This window comes from Mya arenaria, chromosome 8, assembly GCF_026914265.1.
Source record: "Mya arenaria isolate MELC-2E11 chromosome 8, ASM2691426v1".
NCBI lineage: Eukaryota > Metazoa > Mollusca > Bivalvia > Myida > Myidae > Mya > Mya arenaria.
The window spans coordinates 47930508-47946047 of NC_069129.1; the positions used below are offsets into that span (position 1 = coordinate 47930508).

Sequence of the window (15540 nt, forward strand, 5' to 3'; positions counted from 1 at the left end):
ATAGGTGTGATATGCCAATGATTTTAAGTAATGAGCATTTATGTTGTGTTTAATATGATTGTGGTATATCTGTGGTGTTTAGTATGATATTGTGATATAATTGATATGTTTATAAAGTTGTATGTCTGTGTTGTATTTTACGTTCTATGTCGTTCATTTAGCGTTCGTTTGTTTTTGACCTTTTGCATCGGAGGTTTCTCTTCTCATTTATTTATTGTTATAAATTTGAATTTTAGGCACATTGCCTAGTTAATCTCAAACCTTGTTCAGAATGAAATGTATGATATTTTGCCAACTTATATTTATGAGGTATGTACACGATGTGTTTTGCTAACCTGTTAAATCAAGAACACATTTGCAAACACTACGTCAACCGTTTAAAATTGTATGATTCAGGCCATAATAAAAACCATTTTGCCACATATTTGATGCCCTATTGTGCGTTTAACATTGCGATCTCATTTACTCTTTTCCTTAACAATATTGATGATTTACGTTTTTTTGTGATATAACAACTGACATTTAATCAATATGTTATGCAATTAAATCAAACATATGAATATTTTAAAACTGGTAGCTTTTTATATAGGAAAGGTATCACATTAGTTAATTTCCTTACTTATTTGTTTAAAAATGTAACGCATTTCACCTGTCAAATATATCTTGATTTTTCAGATTAAACAATTGCCAGGCAGACTTATCTTTTATTCTTCGGATTGTAATTGTGTATAGGGTTTCTTAACCTGGTACTTGAATGCAATCGGAAACAAAGGGCCTTTACTACAAACTAATCTATAATCTTTGTACATGTTAATGAGCGTGTAAACACTCAGAAGACACAAAATCAATGTTTGAAACAGAATAAGACTATCTTCTTCTGCTGTAAAAGTATGAAAAATGCCTGTAAACACTCATTTGAGACTTACATAACCTTTTATGTAGGAATTATAATCCAATCAATTGTAAACACCCCCCCCCCCCAATCCCGGACAAAAGCGGAGACTTTGACTTTCAGTCCAGCCAACCCAGGGTAAAAACCCCGCCCTGCAGGGAAGAAACGATGTGTAAATACCTGCCAAATGCCCCCGCACTGTATATTGTGCGTCAAGACAAAACCACCGCATTCACCCGGCACTGCAGGGACACCTGAATGGTAAAAACACAGCCCTTTCACCCCACTATCCCCGGTTTACCACTGGACCTGGAGGGTCCAAGGTTACAGTTGACTGGTGCATTAATGCGATACATGTGCAGAAAAAATTATGAATTCCAAAAAAATTATGACAAAAATATTAAATATATAGTTTTGGACGATTTTCAATAGCTTTTTTAACAACTCAAAGGTTAATCTTTACTAATTGAGTACCCAGATGTATTTTGAAAGCCTTTAAACCAGACTTTCTTAGAAATCGTTCTTACTTGCAGACAATATTCCTTTCTAAAAATCCTTGCCAAGAACGGGTATGGAATTCCATCACGAGACCATGTTTTGATCAGCATTGGTTCTTGTCCTTGAATACCTCTGTGGCTTCAGCAACCAGACCGCTTGTTGTGCATATGCCACGAAGCAACAGAGATAAATGCAAAATAAATCGCTTACGTAAGCGACCAAAGCATTACGAATGTTGCAGTTGAGCTCAAAATTCGTTAGCTTCGAACTTTAAACATGTACCTGTAGCCTCGCTGATAATCATATAAATCATGTCATGATATCGTACGTGCAACGTACACATACCTTGATGACGTAGTTCACATTTTAAGCAAATGAAATTGCAGATATGCATTCATTAATTTTTATATTAATCATAAAAAATCACCTTTCGCGCATGTTTAAAGGTCCACCTTCTGTCACTCATCCGATTCACACACCTTGTGTTATAGTTTGCGTTGTCAATGCATCAGGTTGCATTAAATGTTAGTTAGATGATTTCTTAATGATTAAAAAAACTCGCTCGATTCGCTCACTCCGCCCATTTTTATTCATAAATAAATTACTTCGTGTCATCAAACTTTTACATAGAGTGATTCTGAATGGTCGGAAGACAAGCATTTCAAACGCGTATATAAGTTCCTATCCGTTTTTGAGTAACTTAATCTGGAGTTCGAAGAAAATCGATATTATAGCTAAAAAGGGAAGGAATTAGATTTCGTTGGGAAAAATAATTAATACGAGATTTAAACGTGTTTATGATAAAATTCTAGTCGAAGTGACTCAAATGCACAGAAGAATGTTTGCTTCGAAATAGATATGTGCGATGGCATGCAGCAAAGTGTTGCTTATTTTCGAACTGGACAGGTCATACAATAGAGAAGACGATTTGTGGATATCACGGCCACGGATAATAGTGGTGATTATGATATATTCAGGCGATTTGAGTACCAAACTAAGTCGGCAAATGATTTTTGTGTCGATTATTGTGGGATTTTGACCAACTTTACAAGTTGTTTAAACGAATAAAGGCGTAACTAAGGTGATCTCTATGGGGTGATAGGGGTACACAACCTATATCGAGGAAATGGTTCTATTAAATTTTCGGACAAAAAGGGAGAGGGATGGACAAAGGGAGAAGGATGGTGAAAGGGAGAAGGATGGGGTTAGGGAGAAGGATGGGGTAAGGGAGAGGGATGGGGTAAGGGAGAGGGATGGGGTAAGGGAGAGGGATGGGGAAAGATAGAGGGATGGGGATAGGGGAAGGATGGGCAAATGGAGAAGGATTGGGAAAGAGAGTGGGAAGGGGAAAGGGAGGGAGATGGGGAAAAGAGAGGGATGTGGAAAAGGAGAGAGGTTTTGGAAAGGGAAGGAATAGGGAAAGGGAGAGGGATGGGCAAAGGGCAAAGGAGAAGCAAAGAGAGGGGGTGGGAAATGGGAGAGTGATGGGGAATGCGAGTGGGAAGGGAAAAGGGAGAGGGATGGGGAAAGGAGAGGGATGGGGAAAGGGTAGGGATTGGGAAAAGAGAGGGACGGAGAAAGGGATCGGTAAAAAAAGGAGGGAGATGCGGCAAGGTTGAGAGGATGGGAAGGGGAGGGCTCGGGAAAGGGGAGGGGGTTAAGGGAGAGGGATGGGGAAAGGGTTAGGGAAGGGGAAAGGGTGCAGGGTGCGCTCATGTGGAGTTGAGTGGTTATGGGTCGATTGGGGAAAGTGAGATGTATTGGGAAAGAGAGGGAAATGGTGTGAGGGATTAAGAAAGGGATGGAAAAAGAGCAGGTATTGGCAAGGGGTGATGAGAATTATAAGGAGAAGGATATGCAAAAGGACAAGGGATTGGGAAGGGGATAGTGACAGGGAAAAGGGATGTGGATGGGAAAGGGAGAGGGACAGTTAAGGAGGGTTGTGTGGGGAAAGAGACAGGGATCAGGAAAGAGAGAGAGGGATGGAAAAGGAGAGGGATAGGGGAAAGGAAGAGGACCGGGCGTGGGACAGTTGGATGGGGAAATGGTGAGGAATTGGGAAATGGATCGGGATTCGAAAAGGTGGAGGAATTTGGAAAAAAAAACGGAATGGGGGAAATGAAGGTGATGGGAAAAGGGAGAGGAGTGGGGAATGGGACAGAAATGGGTAAAGTGAGAATGATGAGAGGAAAGAGAGGGATAAAACAAATAAGAGGGATTGGGAAAGATCGATGGATGTGGAAATGGAGAAGAATGGTGAACGGGTGGGGAATGGGGAAAGGGATATGGATGGTTAGGGAAATGGACTGGAAAAGACAGAGTGATAGGGAAAAGGAGATTGGTGCGAAAAAGAAGAGGGATGGGAAAGGGTGATAGAAGAGTAAATGGTGAGAGATGGTCAAACGGGAGGTTGGATGGGAAAAGGGGGAGAAATTAGGAAAGAGAGAGAGATGGGAAAGAGATTATTATTATTTTTATTATTATTATTTTTTTTATCTTTTTATTATTATTATTATTATTATATTATTATTATTATTATAATTATTATTATAATTATTATTTGGTTCTGCCTATTAACATAATGATCGGTCAATAAAATCCGGAGATGTTTATATTAGGAAAGATATCGAGTTTAATTTGAAAGAAATTAGCATAAAACACGATATTTTTACCTTATGAGACTAATGTAGACCAAAGTAAATGTTTAAGCATTCACCAATGAGTTAATATTTTAGCGCTTGCCGCTATTTAATTCAAGGTTAGCTTGTTATTAGCAGATGATATTTTCCATGTAATATTAAGTAAGTAGTTAAAGGTTTTTCAGTCAAAATTAATGTTTGTCATACATGCGTATGTATTGATTTTGAATAAGAGTGTCACTTTAAATCGCATGTTTACAAACGTTTAAACATCGTGAATATATACAAAGGTTATATTTGGACATGCGCAGTACTAGATGAAATGAATTTACTTCCTTGTTGGTTTTGAAGATCAACAAAATAAAGGTAAATATAACTTGTATTTCTTTATTGAGAATTGCTTGATATAACCGACATTAAAAGCAGTTTTTTGAGGGGGGTGGGGATAATAAAATAGCACATTTGAACGATCTTTAATGCTTTTCTAAATTAGAACAAAGATCACTACTTTCGTTTTGAAAATGATTCGTATAGACAAGACATTTTATGTTTGTCTAAGGTCAAATTTTTACTTGCTCGTACTGAATCCGTACGTTTTCATTTGAATAAAACAGTTAGCTTATAACAGTGATTCATATATTAGTTTGTTTACATAGATGGAGGTACCCGGAAAGAAGCAAGACCCTGATCTTGACAAGGGTTCCGCTGACGCCACTGTCTTCTGCCAGCCGTGTGAAGAAGGCGGTAAACGCGATGTGGCCCAGGGCTTCTGTCAGACCTGCGAGGAGTACATGTGCGCTCCCTGTGTCGAATACCATAAGAGATTGAAGATGTCCAGGAATCATATTTTGCTGTCCAAAGATAAGATGCCCTCCTTCTACCCGTCAACGAAGAAATCAGCTATCGGCGACACGGATTATTGTAACAACCATCCGAATGAGATGATCAAATTGTATTGCCCGACCCACGGAGACCTTGGCTGTGGTGATTGTGTCGTACTCGACCATAGCAGCTGTGAGGTTGACTATATCGCTGATGTGGCTAAAGAATTCGTCACTGGAAAATCATTCAGAGAGCTGGAGCCATCGATTAAACGTGCTGAAGATCTTTTATCCGGGTTCATTAGTAACGTAAAGGAGCTTTTTGGTGATGTCAAAAACCAGTCTAAGGTTGAGATGGATAACTGAGGAAGTTCCGTGCAGAAATAAACACTTATCTAGACCTGCGCGAGAAGGAGTTGCTCGACAACATCGAGAAGATTAATACCGAGGATGAGAACGCGCTGACTGCACTTAAGACCGATTGTGAGTTGACGAAAACCGGACTTGAGGCCATGAGGACGGAACTTACTTCCGGTGACGTCTCGGTCAATCAGCGGTACGTGGCATCAAGGAGAAGCCAGAAGGAGCTACGGAGAATTATGATAATATGGAGAAGATGACTGATAGGATGAACGCCCGGAAGTACCAGTTTACTAAGGACGCGGACATGGAGCGGCTACTGGGTTCGAAAAAGGGCCTTGGAACACTTGACGTTGCGGGAGAGTTTCGAAAGAATAGTATGATTAAAAATCACTTTACATATTTAAGTATCACTTGACTCTAAAAAGGATAGCGTTGTAATATTTTGAGGAAAACTCTATGTAATATCTCAATAATTTGTCCTTCTAATTATATTGAGTTCTTGTTCAAAATGGCCAAAGCTATTACTTAAAATATGACACAGAAGTTTAACTTAAACTAAATGAAAACGTTTTAATACAAAATTACTGATAATAAATACGTTTTTGCTGCAATCAATTCGGTAAACCCGCCTGGGCAAGTACACTGCAAGTACACTGTAAACAAACATAAATGGCCAATCCATAGTTATTGGGCTTACTGTACATAAGCGTATTTGTAACAACATTTTTACAGTGTCATTTAAATATACTTCAAGGTTTTCACAACACTACGACCTTTTTCCATCTAAAACAAAAAGAACTTTGATTTATATGTATTTTTTCTGTTCGAAATACTATCTTTATGACTATTTTTACGGTTTTATAAAGGTGATCAGCTGACTCAAAGTAATGGTAATGCCCATTTTTAGTGCTGTGTCTTATATGCCCAACATTTGCACCCCGGGAAAACATATCAACGGGATGCACATTTGGCCTTGGGGTATGTTTTTGACGAGTTTATACAATGTATAACAATTCGGAAAAGTAAATATTTTCAATAAAAAACAAAAGTTATAAATAATTTGCCAAAACATTTTGACAGATTTCTTTTTATATATCAATGCGTTACTTTTATTGTTTTATGTCGAATATTCGAATTAAGACCCCCAAAATAGAAACACACGCTGGGACATTTAAGGCAAATTTGTCTCCGAAAGAAAACAAATGCATGTTTGCGCTTATGTGCACTTATTTATCCCTGGTGTAAATTTTGTCACAATAATTGGGCTAAAATAACAAACGGACAGAAAAGACGTGTTAATAATTTGTTCGTAAGATATACGGGGAAAATTGTACAGTGAATTTGTTTGCAGGCGTACTTAAGACAGGAACATAAAAATGATTATAACTCAACATGTGAAATATAGCTTTTGGTGCTCACTCGGTTAATTTTATTGTATATTACACAGAAGCAAAAAACACCTCTTTATAATTATTTTCTATTTATTACAGGGTGTCCATGTCTTGTTCGATTAATCTAAATATTCTAATCAAGAAATAAAACACTGTAAATTGAAGCTGCACTTAAAAAAAAAGGTTTGAAACATTGTCTCATTTAAGTTTATAAGACGAAAGTGAAAAATAATCTAGTCCATTATTGTGTTCTGTTCCAGTTCCTGACCTCTCTACTGTCACATGGAAGAATGAAGCAGACATCCACGTCAGAGCGCAACAGGATAAAGCAACCTGCTATATTTCCGGCCTCGCTCTGCTCTCTCCTGGACTCTTCCTCTTGGCTGACTTTGATAACTACTGTGCAAACTGGTGGACGTCAACACCCGCACCGTCACGTTCATCCTCCAGCTGCCAGACAAGCCCTGGGACGTATGTGTGCTTCCTGATGACCAGGCAGCAGTTACTCTCCCGGATACGTCCATGATACAACTGCTGTCTACGAAAGGAGGGAAGTTGTCGTGTGGAAAGGAAATTGAAGTATCATCTTATGGTCGTGGTATTGCGTATTACAACAATAGATTATACGTGTCTTATATAGCTAACCCGCGTATTGAAGTGATGACATTGGATGGTTATATTTTGAGTATATTTCAAACAGTTGATGGAAGACAAACTTTCCAATGCCCATACTACCTGACTGTGTCAGCTTCCACACCACCGACCCTGTACTTGTCTGACCGCGGTACACACACCGTCCTCCAGCTGTCTCTAGACGGGAAAGCCCTACGAGAGTACAGTGACAAGAAGCTCAAACATCTCGAATCCGTGGTGGCGGTAGGTCCGGGTCAGCTGCTCGTGTGTGGGTATGGAAGCCACAACGTGATGCTGCTCACGGAGAGGGACGGCAAGATGACGGAAATACTGGGACATAAGGACGGACTGGCCAAACCCTACTCTGCGTCCTTCTGTCCCCAAACACGTACACTAGTTGTCGGGATGTACGGGAACGACTCATTGAAGGTGTTTAATGTAAACCGACAGTGTTTTTTCCCTAGTCGTGATTTTTATTTTTTAGGAAGATTTTACCATGCATAAAAGAATCTTTAAACAACTGAAAAGTAAATGCAAAAACATTTATTTTACAATTTCAGCTTGTGGTTTTGATTTAATATTTTGTATCCTTGTGTTATCAAACTGATTAACTATTTATATTAAATGACATGTACAATATATCAAATAAATATTAAGTGTATTTGCAGTTATGTTTAGCAAGAAATAGAAAAACAAATTAGTGTAAATATTGTAGTATTATCATAACATTTTTTCAAGTAACTATAAAGGATGTTTTCAATGGAAATTTCCAAGTGTAAAACCAGCTTCCATTTGAAATGTAAAAGTGATAAAAAGATTTTATACCTTCAAATTTAAGGTATCTAATAAAATGTATTTTCATTTTTTGAGTATTTACGTATCTTGAGACGCAAAAGTGATATTGCCATTTTATTAAAATTGTATGTAATTTTTCTTCATTTAACCATGTCCTGAAAATAACCAAAGATTTCATTATGTGAAGGAATCACTCTGTGTTTCGATGTACTTGTAATTTGGTCTTAATAAACATATATATTTATGCCCCCACAAAGTGGCGGCATATAGGGTTGCCCTTGTCCGTACGTACGTCTGTCTGTCTGTCTGTCTGTACGTACGTACGTCCCGAATTGTTTCCGATCTTAATTCTTGAAAACTGTTTGTCCAATCCTCACCAAACTTTAAACACATGTTTGTGACCATAATATCTTGATCAAGTTCGATAGTCATGGAAATCGCTTTAGTCATTTAGGAGTTACGGCCCTTTTTTGCCAAAAATACTTCAAAAATATATGTTTCCAATCTAATTCTTGAAAAGTATGTGTCCAATCCTCACCAAACTTTACATACATGATTGTGACCATAATATCTTGATCAAGTTCGATAGCCATGGAAATCGCTTTTGTCATTTAGGAGTTACGGCCCTTTATTTGCAAAAAAAGACTTGAGATTATCCTGAATAATCATTATGGCTTATTTTCTGTGACAAAAAATCGAAGTGGGGGCATCCGTGTCCTATGGACACATTTCTAGTTTTTTTTATTTTAAGCGATAATCAATAAAGAAAGGCAATGGCCTGTCGCAAATATGAATTCATTTCTGTTAGGGCCATCATTTAAATCTATCAGATAAGTGGTAAAACTTCCACAGCGGTTAATTTCATAAGAGCTTCATTGCGGCAGGTGTCGATGGGATTTTCCGAGAATTGCTAGAAGAGTCGCAGAATGACTCGTATACTTGCATTATTTTCACCGCCCCGATAGCTCAGTGGTGGAGTATTCTCTTCGAGTGTGGAAATTCGGGGTTTCACAAACCGGCGGTGTCAAACAGGAAGACGTTAAAACATGTTATCAGCAACTCCCTTGCCAAGCGCTCGGCATTGAGCGGTAAGTACGTATTGGGAAACGGGTAAGGTTCAACCCTGGGAAGATGACCCCGTATTTCAAAGAGTTCTCTGCGCAAATATCTAAGGCTCAAACACGGTACTCATGTACCTCAAATTGTTTCTTCAAGTCTTCTTATGTCTGGATTGACTGCGAACTGCAGTCACTTCCATCTCATGTCACTTATGGCATTTGAGAAACAATTCAAGTCCTGATGGCGTCACGACGGGGTTGAGCCAGAATTCATCCAATAGGCGTGGTAAGACCTTGATAATCTTACAAACAAGTTTGGGGCATTATCTGCAAAGTGGTTCAAATCTGGAAAATGTTATCCGGTTGAAATCTAAGGGTCTGCGGGCCGATTATGAGGCAGTCGGCTTGTGGTTATGACCTGATCGTCTGTTTGCTCTCGTTTGGGGAATCTGAAACATCGGACTAATAACTAAATATTTATCAAAATAAACGTCGTTGTTTTATATTCTGTAAAAAAATGCGGTTTTTTTCATCATAAATTGAGTTACTGTTAACCATAAATTGAGGAACTGTGAATCATAAATTTAATTACTGTGTATTGAATATTACTTAATATTGTCAAATCAATTGTAAAAAAAAACGGAATGCATACCAACGACAATGCATGATGCAATGAAAAAAAACAACAACACTAGGTGAAGTTTTCAAATCCATTACATTTTTAATTACAGTCGAACCCCGTTAGCTCGAACTCGAATAACTCGTTGGCTCGAACTGGATGTTAAGGACCCATTTCTTTATACTTAGGTAAGGATTCCCGCTTAGCTCGAATTTTCTGAGGCTCGAGGTATTTTCGCCCTTGGAGTTCGAGCCAACGGGGTTCGACCGTTTTGCGGATTTTGAGTTGTGCAGGCTCTTAAACGTACCTCTCCGACCTGACTATATCCCTCTCGTTTTCCCAGCAGCCATTACATTGCTTTGGAAACAAACAAGGCTACTCACCCCTCAGTCCTGGCTCTATCACTCTGATTTGCCTGGCAATCATAACATTGCTTTGAAAACAAACAAGGCGACTCATCTCTCCGTTCTGGCTTTATCTCTCTGATTTGCCTGGCAATCATAACATTGCTTTGAAAACAAACAAGGCGACTCATCGATCCGTCCTGGCTCTATCCATCTAATTTGCCTGGCAACCATTTAATTGCTTTGGAAACAAACAAGGCGACTCATCCATCCGCCCTGGCTCTATTCCACTGATTGGCCTGGCAACCCTTTGATTGCTTTGGAAACAAACAAGGCGACTCGTCCCACCGTCCTGGCTCTATTACACTTATTTGCCTGGCAACACTTTGGTGCTTTGGAAACAAACAAGGCGACTCATCCCTCCGTCCTGGCTCTATCCCTCTAATTTGCCTGGCAACCATGACCTTACATTGGTAACAAACAAGGCAACTCATCCCTCCGTCCTGGCTCTATCCCTCTAATTTACCTGGCAACCATGACGTTACATTGGTAACAAACAGGGCGACTCATCCCTCCGTCCTGGCTCTTTCCCTCTAATTTGCCTGGCAACCATTGATTGCTTTGGAAACAAACAAGGCGACTCATCCCTCCGCCCTGGCTCTATCCCTCGCATTTGCCCAGCAAGCATTACATTAAATTGGTAACGCACAATTAAGGCGACCATTCTCTCCGTCCTGGCTCTATCCCTCACATTTGTCCAGCTACAATTGCATTGCTTTGGAAATAAATAAGGCAACTAATCCTTCCATCCTTGCTAAATCTCTCGCATTTTGTCCAGCATCCATTACATTGCTTTTGAGACAAACAAAGAATTCGAGTGTCCAACACTGTATTAAAGCGGTATACATAAACTAAAGAAGTTGGTTGTTTAACTCGGCATAACAATAAGTGTAGTTTGACCTTTTTCGTGCATACTATTTCATCTATAATTTTTGCAATTCAAGATGGCGGCGCCCTTGAGACAAACTGAAAACACTTTTAAAAATATTGTTTTTTATTTACTGCTTAATCGTTGTCAGGGGGTATTATTCATTAGAAACAAGAGCATTGAAGTGTCTCATACATGTGTAGTTAAGAAGAATTATGGTCTTTTCCTAAACTGTCTGTTTCGTAAACACTGAATTTTGACAGGTCTTTCCCTAGGCCATATAAGCTCCCGTTTACTGGGGCGGGTGTTTTTTTTTTAAATCTATATCACTGTAGCCACACTAATGCGTGTTAAGGGAACTTTTGTTGTTGTTGTTTGTCGAATTATGGCGTCGTCGTCGCCTATGGTCTCGTTGTACTTTATCGAATATTTTTGCCGATATCATCTATGTGCTTTATTCTATGTACTTGTACTCTTGTTACTTTTTTTTGACTCATCGAATTTTGGGAAGTTGTGTGTTTTTTTAAAAAAGGAAAAAAAATATAAAATTGCATATTTATAGCCTGTTTGTTTCTGACAGATATAAGCTTAATGAATCCATCAGTTCTTCGTTCGCACTTTTCGTTATTTCTTCTATTTCACCCGCTAGTAACCCAAACGTAATTGCTGCATTGTGTATGCAATGTCTGAATAGTATTTGCAAAGTTCTTTCTTCCAGTCCTCTTATAAAATGTCAAACTTTTTTAAAACATTTGGATGTTTATTTTACTCTCACAACGCCACAAGTCGACTGATTCATACCAATGTATAATATATTCTTCGACTGTAACTCCACAATATTTATTACTGAATTGATAAATCAAAACACAAAGGTTACACATAAATTATATTTCGCCAATACCTTTATCTTATTACACTACTCTACTTACGCTATTTGAAGAGCCCAGCTCAGTATATGGGTCTCTCTGAGCTAAACTGCAACAGTAGGGGTTGTGTCTTTTGATCATTGATATTAAAAAATGTAAATACTATTTAATATCGGGAATAATTGTTATAGGGAGATAATAAGTTCTAGAGATAGATTAAAGTTTCAAACTGTCCTTACATTCAGAAAAAAATATATATGAAAAACATTCGTTATTCCGGACGTTTTTTGTGACAAAATTTACGTGTAAAAAGTTCATTGTTGGACCTTTTTCTTATGTTGTTTATTTTCCCCACAAGCATTTAAAAATGATTCCATTATGGGTTTTTTTACCACATGTATGCCATTAAAAAGTAAGCAAAATAGATATGTTTTTCAGCTTTTTATTCATTTACGAAATGCGTGTTCGGACGTTAGCCATTCGGTCAATAGAGAGCGTCTGTAAAAACACTAACAACTAAATACTTGTGAGTGATTTGTGCTTTAGCATTTAACTGAATCAAATTATCAAATCGTGTCCAACGAGAGAAGCATACACTTATTGATACAGTTGTATCATAAAGAAGGAAAAATATTACTTTTTGGCACACGAAAATAATCGGTCAAAAACTAACGTCCGCAACAAATGGCTTTAATGGCAAATGGCTGATCCTAGGTCAATCTAGATAGTTTATGCATAACATCGTCTGCGAATGATAAACATGTGTACTACGTCATCGTTTTTTGTGTATGTGATGACGCAGTGGGAAATACGGAGGTAAGTTTTTAATCGGTCAACCATTAGTGCAAATTCACGTCCGCAACGATAAATAAAAGTTCCGATATGAAGCTCTTTCGATGAAATGTATATTATAAGCAAGGTCAGCGTTTATTTTTATTGAGTTTTTAGGTATAATAATGCATAATTACTCCAATAAATGTCAATTGCAGACGAAAACCGATACATGTATATTCGGATGTAAACATTTGACAGAACGGAAAATGTTCGGATGTTATTTTTGACTTATCAAAAATGAGGTTGGATACGTCCGTATTTTAAATGAGAAATTAATTCGTTTGTTGATGTGTAATACAGTATTGTTGAATATGCATTTAAAAAAAAATAGTTTCTTAACATACTAAGACATATTCAAGTAGTTTTTAACTGAATCATTAATGTTTGTCACTTATCCGAGATATGTACGTTATTTTGACAACCTCACAAATAATATGAACATTACTGATGACTGAACAAGAATAAGTAAGTAATCTTTGTTATACTTGATCCATTTAAAGTTGTGAAAACTTGAACTAGTCATGTATCTATGATCTGTGTTATGAGATTTCAGCTGCATTTGAGTAACACGGTAATAGTTTCGTTGTAAAGACAGGTATACATGTACGTAATTCTTGACATATTTAAACATGTTTAGATGTTGCTGAAGACTGTGGCAAACTGTTGTATAAAATTTGAATTGAATTAAAATTGAATTTTAACCTTGTTCAGCCTCTAATATACCATACCAATTTGAAAATCAATACAGTGGTGTAATTTAACTTTGCAAAGTAATAATACCCTTTGTACTAATCTCTGATATATGTTAATGACAACCGCATATGTCAATGCATTTCTTCTCTTCTTCAGGATGTTGATGGTGATAAAAGCTCAGAGTTTGGAATTTGGGTGCAGTTAACAGTGTCCCCCAGCAAAAGTGGATTCTTAATGATGAACATTACTTCATTGTTTTTAGCTCGACTATTTAAAGAATCAGGAGGGCTATACTACGTGCCCTGGCATCAGCGTCGACATTGTCGTCCGGTTCAAGTTTTAGGGCCAGTGGGGATTTTCACTTATAAGTCCAATACCCTTCATTCAATTGACTTAATACTTCACACAGTTTTTCAGGGCCATCACATAATGAGGTTTGATAACTCCATATAATCCTTAATACAAATCATGGCCCCTGATTGACTTTGGAACTTGGGTTAAAGTTTTAGGGCAGGTTGGGATATTTATTGAACTTTTATACCCTTCATTCAATTGACATAATACTTCACACAATTGTTCAGGACCATCACACAATGAGGTTGCATAACTCTATATTATCCTTTATATACGTTATGGCCCCTGATTGACTCAGGTTAAAGTTTTAGGGCAAGTTGGGATTCAAAGAAAAACAACTTCTATAACAATCATTCAAAGCACGTAAGAATTCGCATAATTAAAAGGAATGCGTTTTAGGCCCCTAGGATCAAGATCAGGGAAACTTTTAATAAAAAAGGATTGGTAGAGAATAACTTAATTAAGGGTCAACATATTTTGACCAAACTTGATATATAGTAAGAGTTTATAGAGACCTTTTTCGGATTATGTTTTGGTCCCTGAGAGTTGTAACTTGATATATAGGAAGAGTTTATGGGGGACTTTCAGGTTTCAGGTTTGGGGCTCTTAGGATCAAGGTCACTGTTACAAAAATAGAAGAAAGCAGTTGAAACTGAATCTGCCAATCATTAAAAATCCGGATTTGTCACATTGCGATTCTTTTTCTCCTTTTTTATTTGATTGTTTTATTGCTTTTGACAAGCACATATCACATCATTATTGTATTGTATTGCGGATGTTACCTTGAAGTGTCAAAATGTCAAGGGTAACATCCATACCTATTCACACACATTATTAAATATTCAAAAGTACATTGTTTATAAATGTTTGCCCAAATATACAAATGTATCGCCAATAAGTAGTGCAATGTGTACATGGCTGTCGAATGTGGTACAAAACATAAGTATTCAATACTTTTGTATTGACTTTTGAATTACGTCCGCAACAATAGGTAAATAACATTATTTCCTTAATTGCACATCAAGAAACATAATGTGTTACTGTTTAGATAATTATTCTCAATGGTCTTTGCATATTAAATAAAGTTCATTCAATTATAAATTATAATGGTAAATACAATCATGAATTAAGTTTGTCAAGAAAACGTACGCAATTTTTCGGGCCCAGTAGAAGTTTCTTTATTATGAGTCACTGCCAACATCTAGGTAAATGATTCAGCTAAGATAATTAGTTGGAAAAAGTCCCTAAAAACTTTTTTGAAATTTTGCCATGTTTGTCCACATCTGTTGCAGTTTAGCTCAGAAAGACCCATATGGAAGAAGACTAGTGTTTTATGAAACACTTATTCAGATCGGCTTCTATCTACAAAGCATTGCCATTTTTTAACTATCCAGTATGTGCCTGTTATCTTGCCGCTCAATATACTTAGCCCTTGGATCTGTCATTCTTGACTAGGAAAACAACAAATGGAATATGGAAACTTAGAGTCGCCAAAACAAAAATCATCTAAAACTCTGAAGCGGCGGTTTATATGGACTAGTGTCTCTTAACAATTGTATTGCTTTTAGATTAATCTCCCCGGGGTACTTGTATTTCCTTATGTGAACATGAGCGAGGAATAGGTCTGCTATGATCAGACGCCCAGGACACTTGCATTATCTTGAATTATTAGTGAGTGCCAAATAATGGTATTACCTAGCAGCTTATTGATGTGTTTTCGGCAGTTTACACTTCAGAGAATCTGTATTTGAATTAAATTAATAATTATCATCACAATATGTGTTTTCAATATAAATTTGCTTTTTTTATTTA

At 37.4% G+C, this 15540-nt stretch overlaps 2 protein-coding genes across 4 annotated transcripts; both read left to right on the plus strand.

Annotated features, from left to right (window-relative positions):
* Nucleotides 1-2661: 2661 nt before the first annotated feature.
* LOC128244289 (putative per-hexamer repeat protein 5) lies at nucleotides 2662-3763 on the plus strand. Its single transcript, XM_052962305.1, has 2 exons — nucleotides 2662-3004; nucleotides 3255-3763. Exons 1-2 carry the CDS (start codon nucleotides 2662-2664, stop codon nucleotides 3761-3763), a joined length of 852 nt encoding a protein of 283 aa, XP_052818265.1.
* Nucleotides 3764-4356: 593 nt separating this feature from the next.
* Nucleotides 4357-7898, plus strand: LOC128242913 (uncharacterized). Of its 3 annotated transcripts, XM_052960344.1 has the most exons (3): nucleotides 4357-4395; nucleotides 4686-5587; nucleotides 6865-7898. In XM_052960344.1, exons 2-3 carry the CDS (start codon nucleotides 5458-5460, stop codon nucleotides 7128-7130), a joined length of 396 nt encoding a protein of 131 aa, XP_052816304.1. In that variant the 5' UTR covers nucleotides 4357-4395; nucleotides 4686-5457; the 3' UTR covers nucleotides 7131-7898. The 3 variants fall into 2 exon arrangements, with proteins under 3 accessions (XP_052816304.1, XP_052816303.1, XP_052816305.1); XM_052960343.1 differs by lacking the exons at nucleotides 4357-4395; nucleotides 4686-5587 and adding an exon at nucleotides 6080-6191.
* The last annotated feature ends 7642 nt before the right edge of the window (nucleotides 7899-15540 follow it).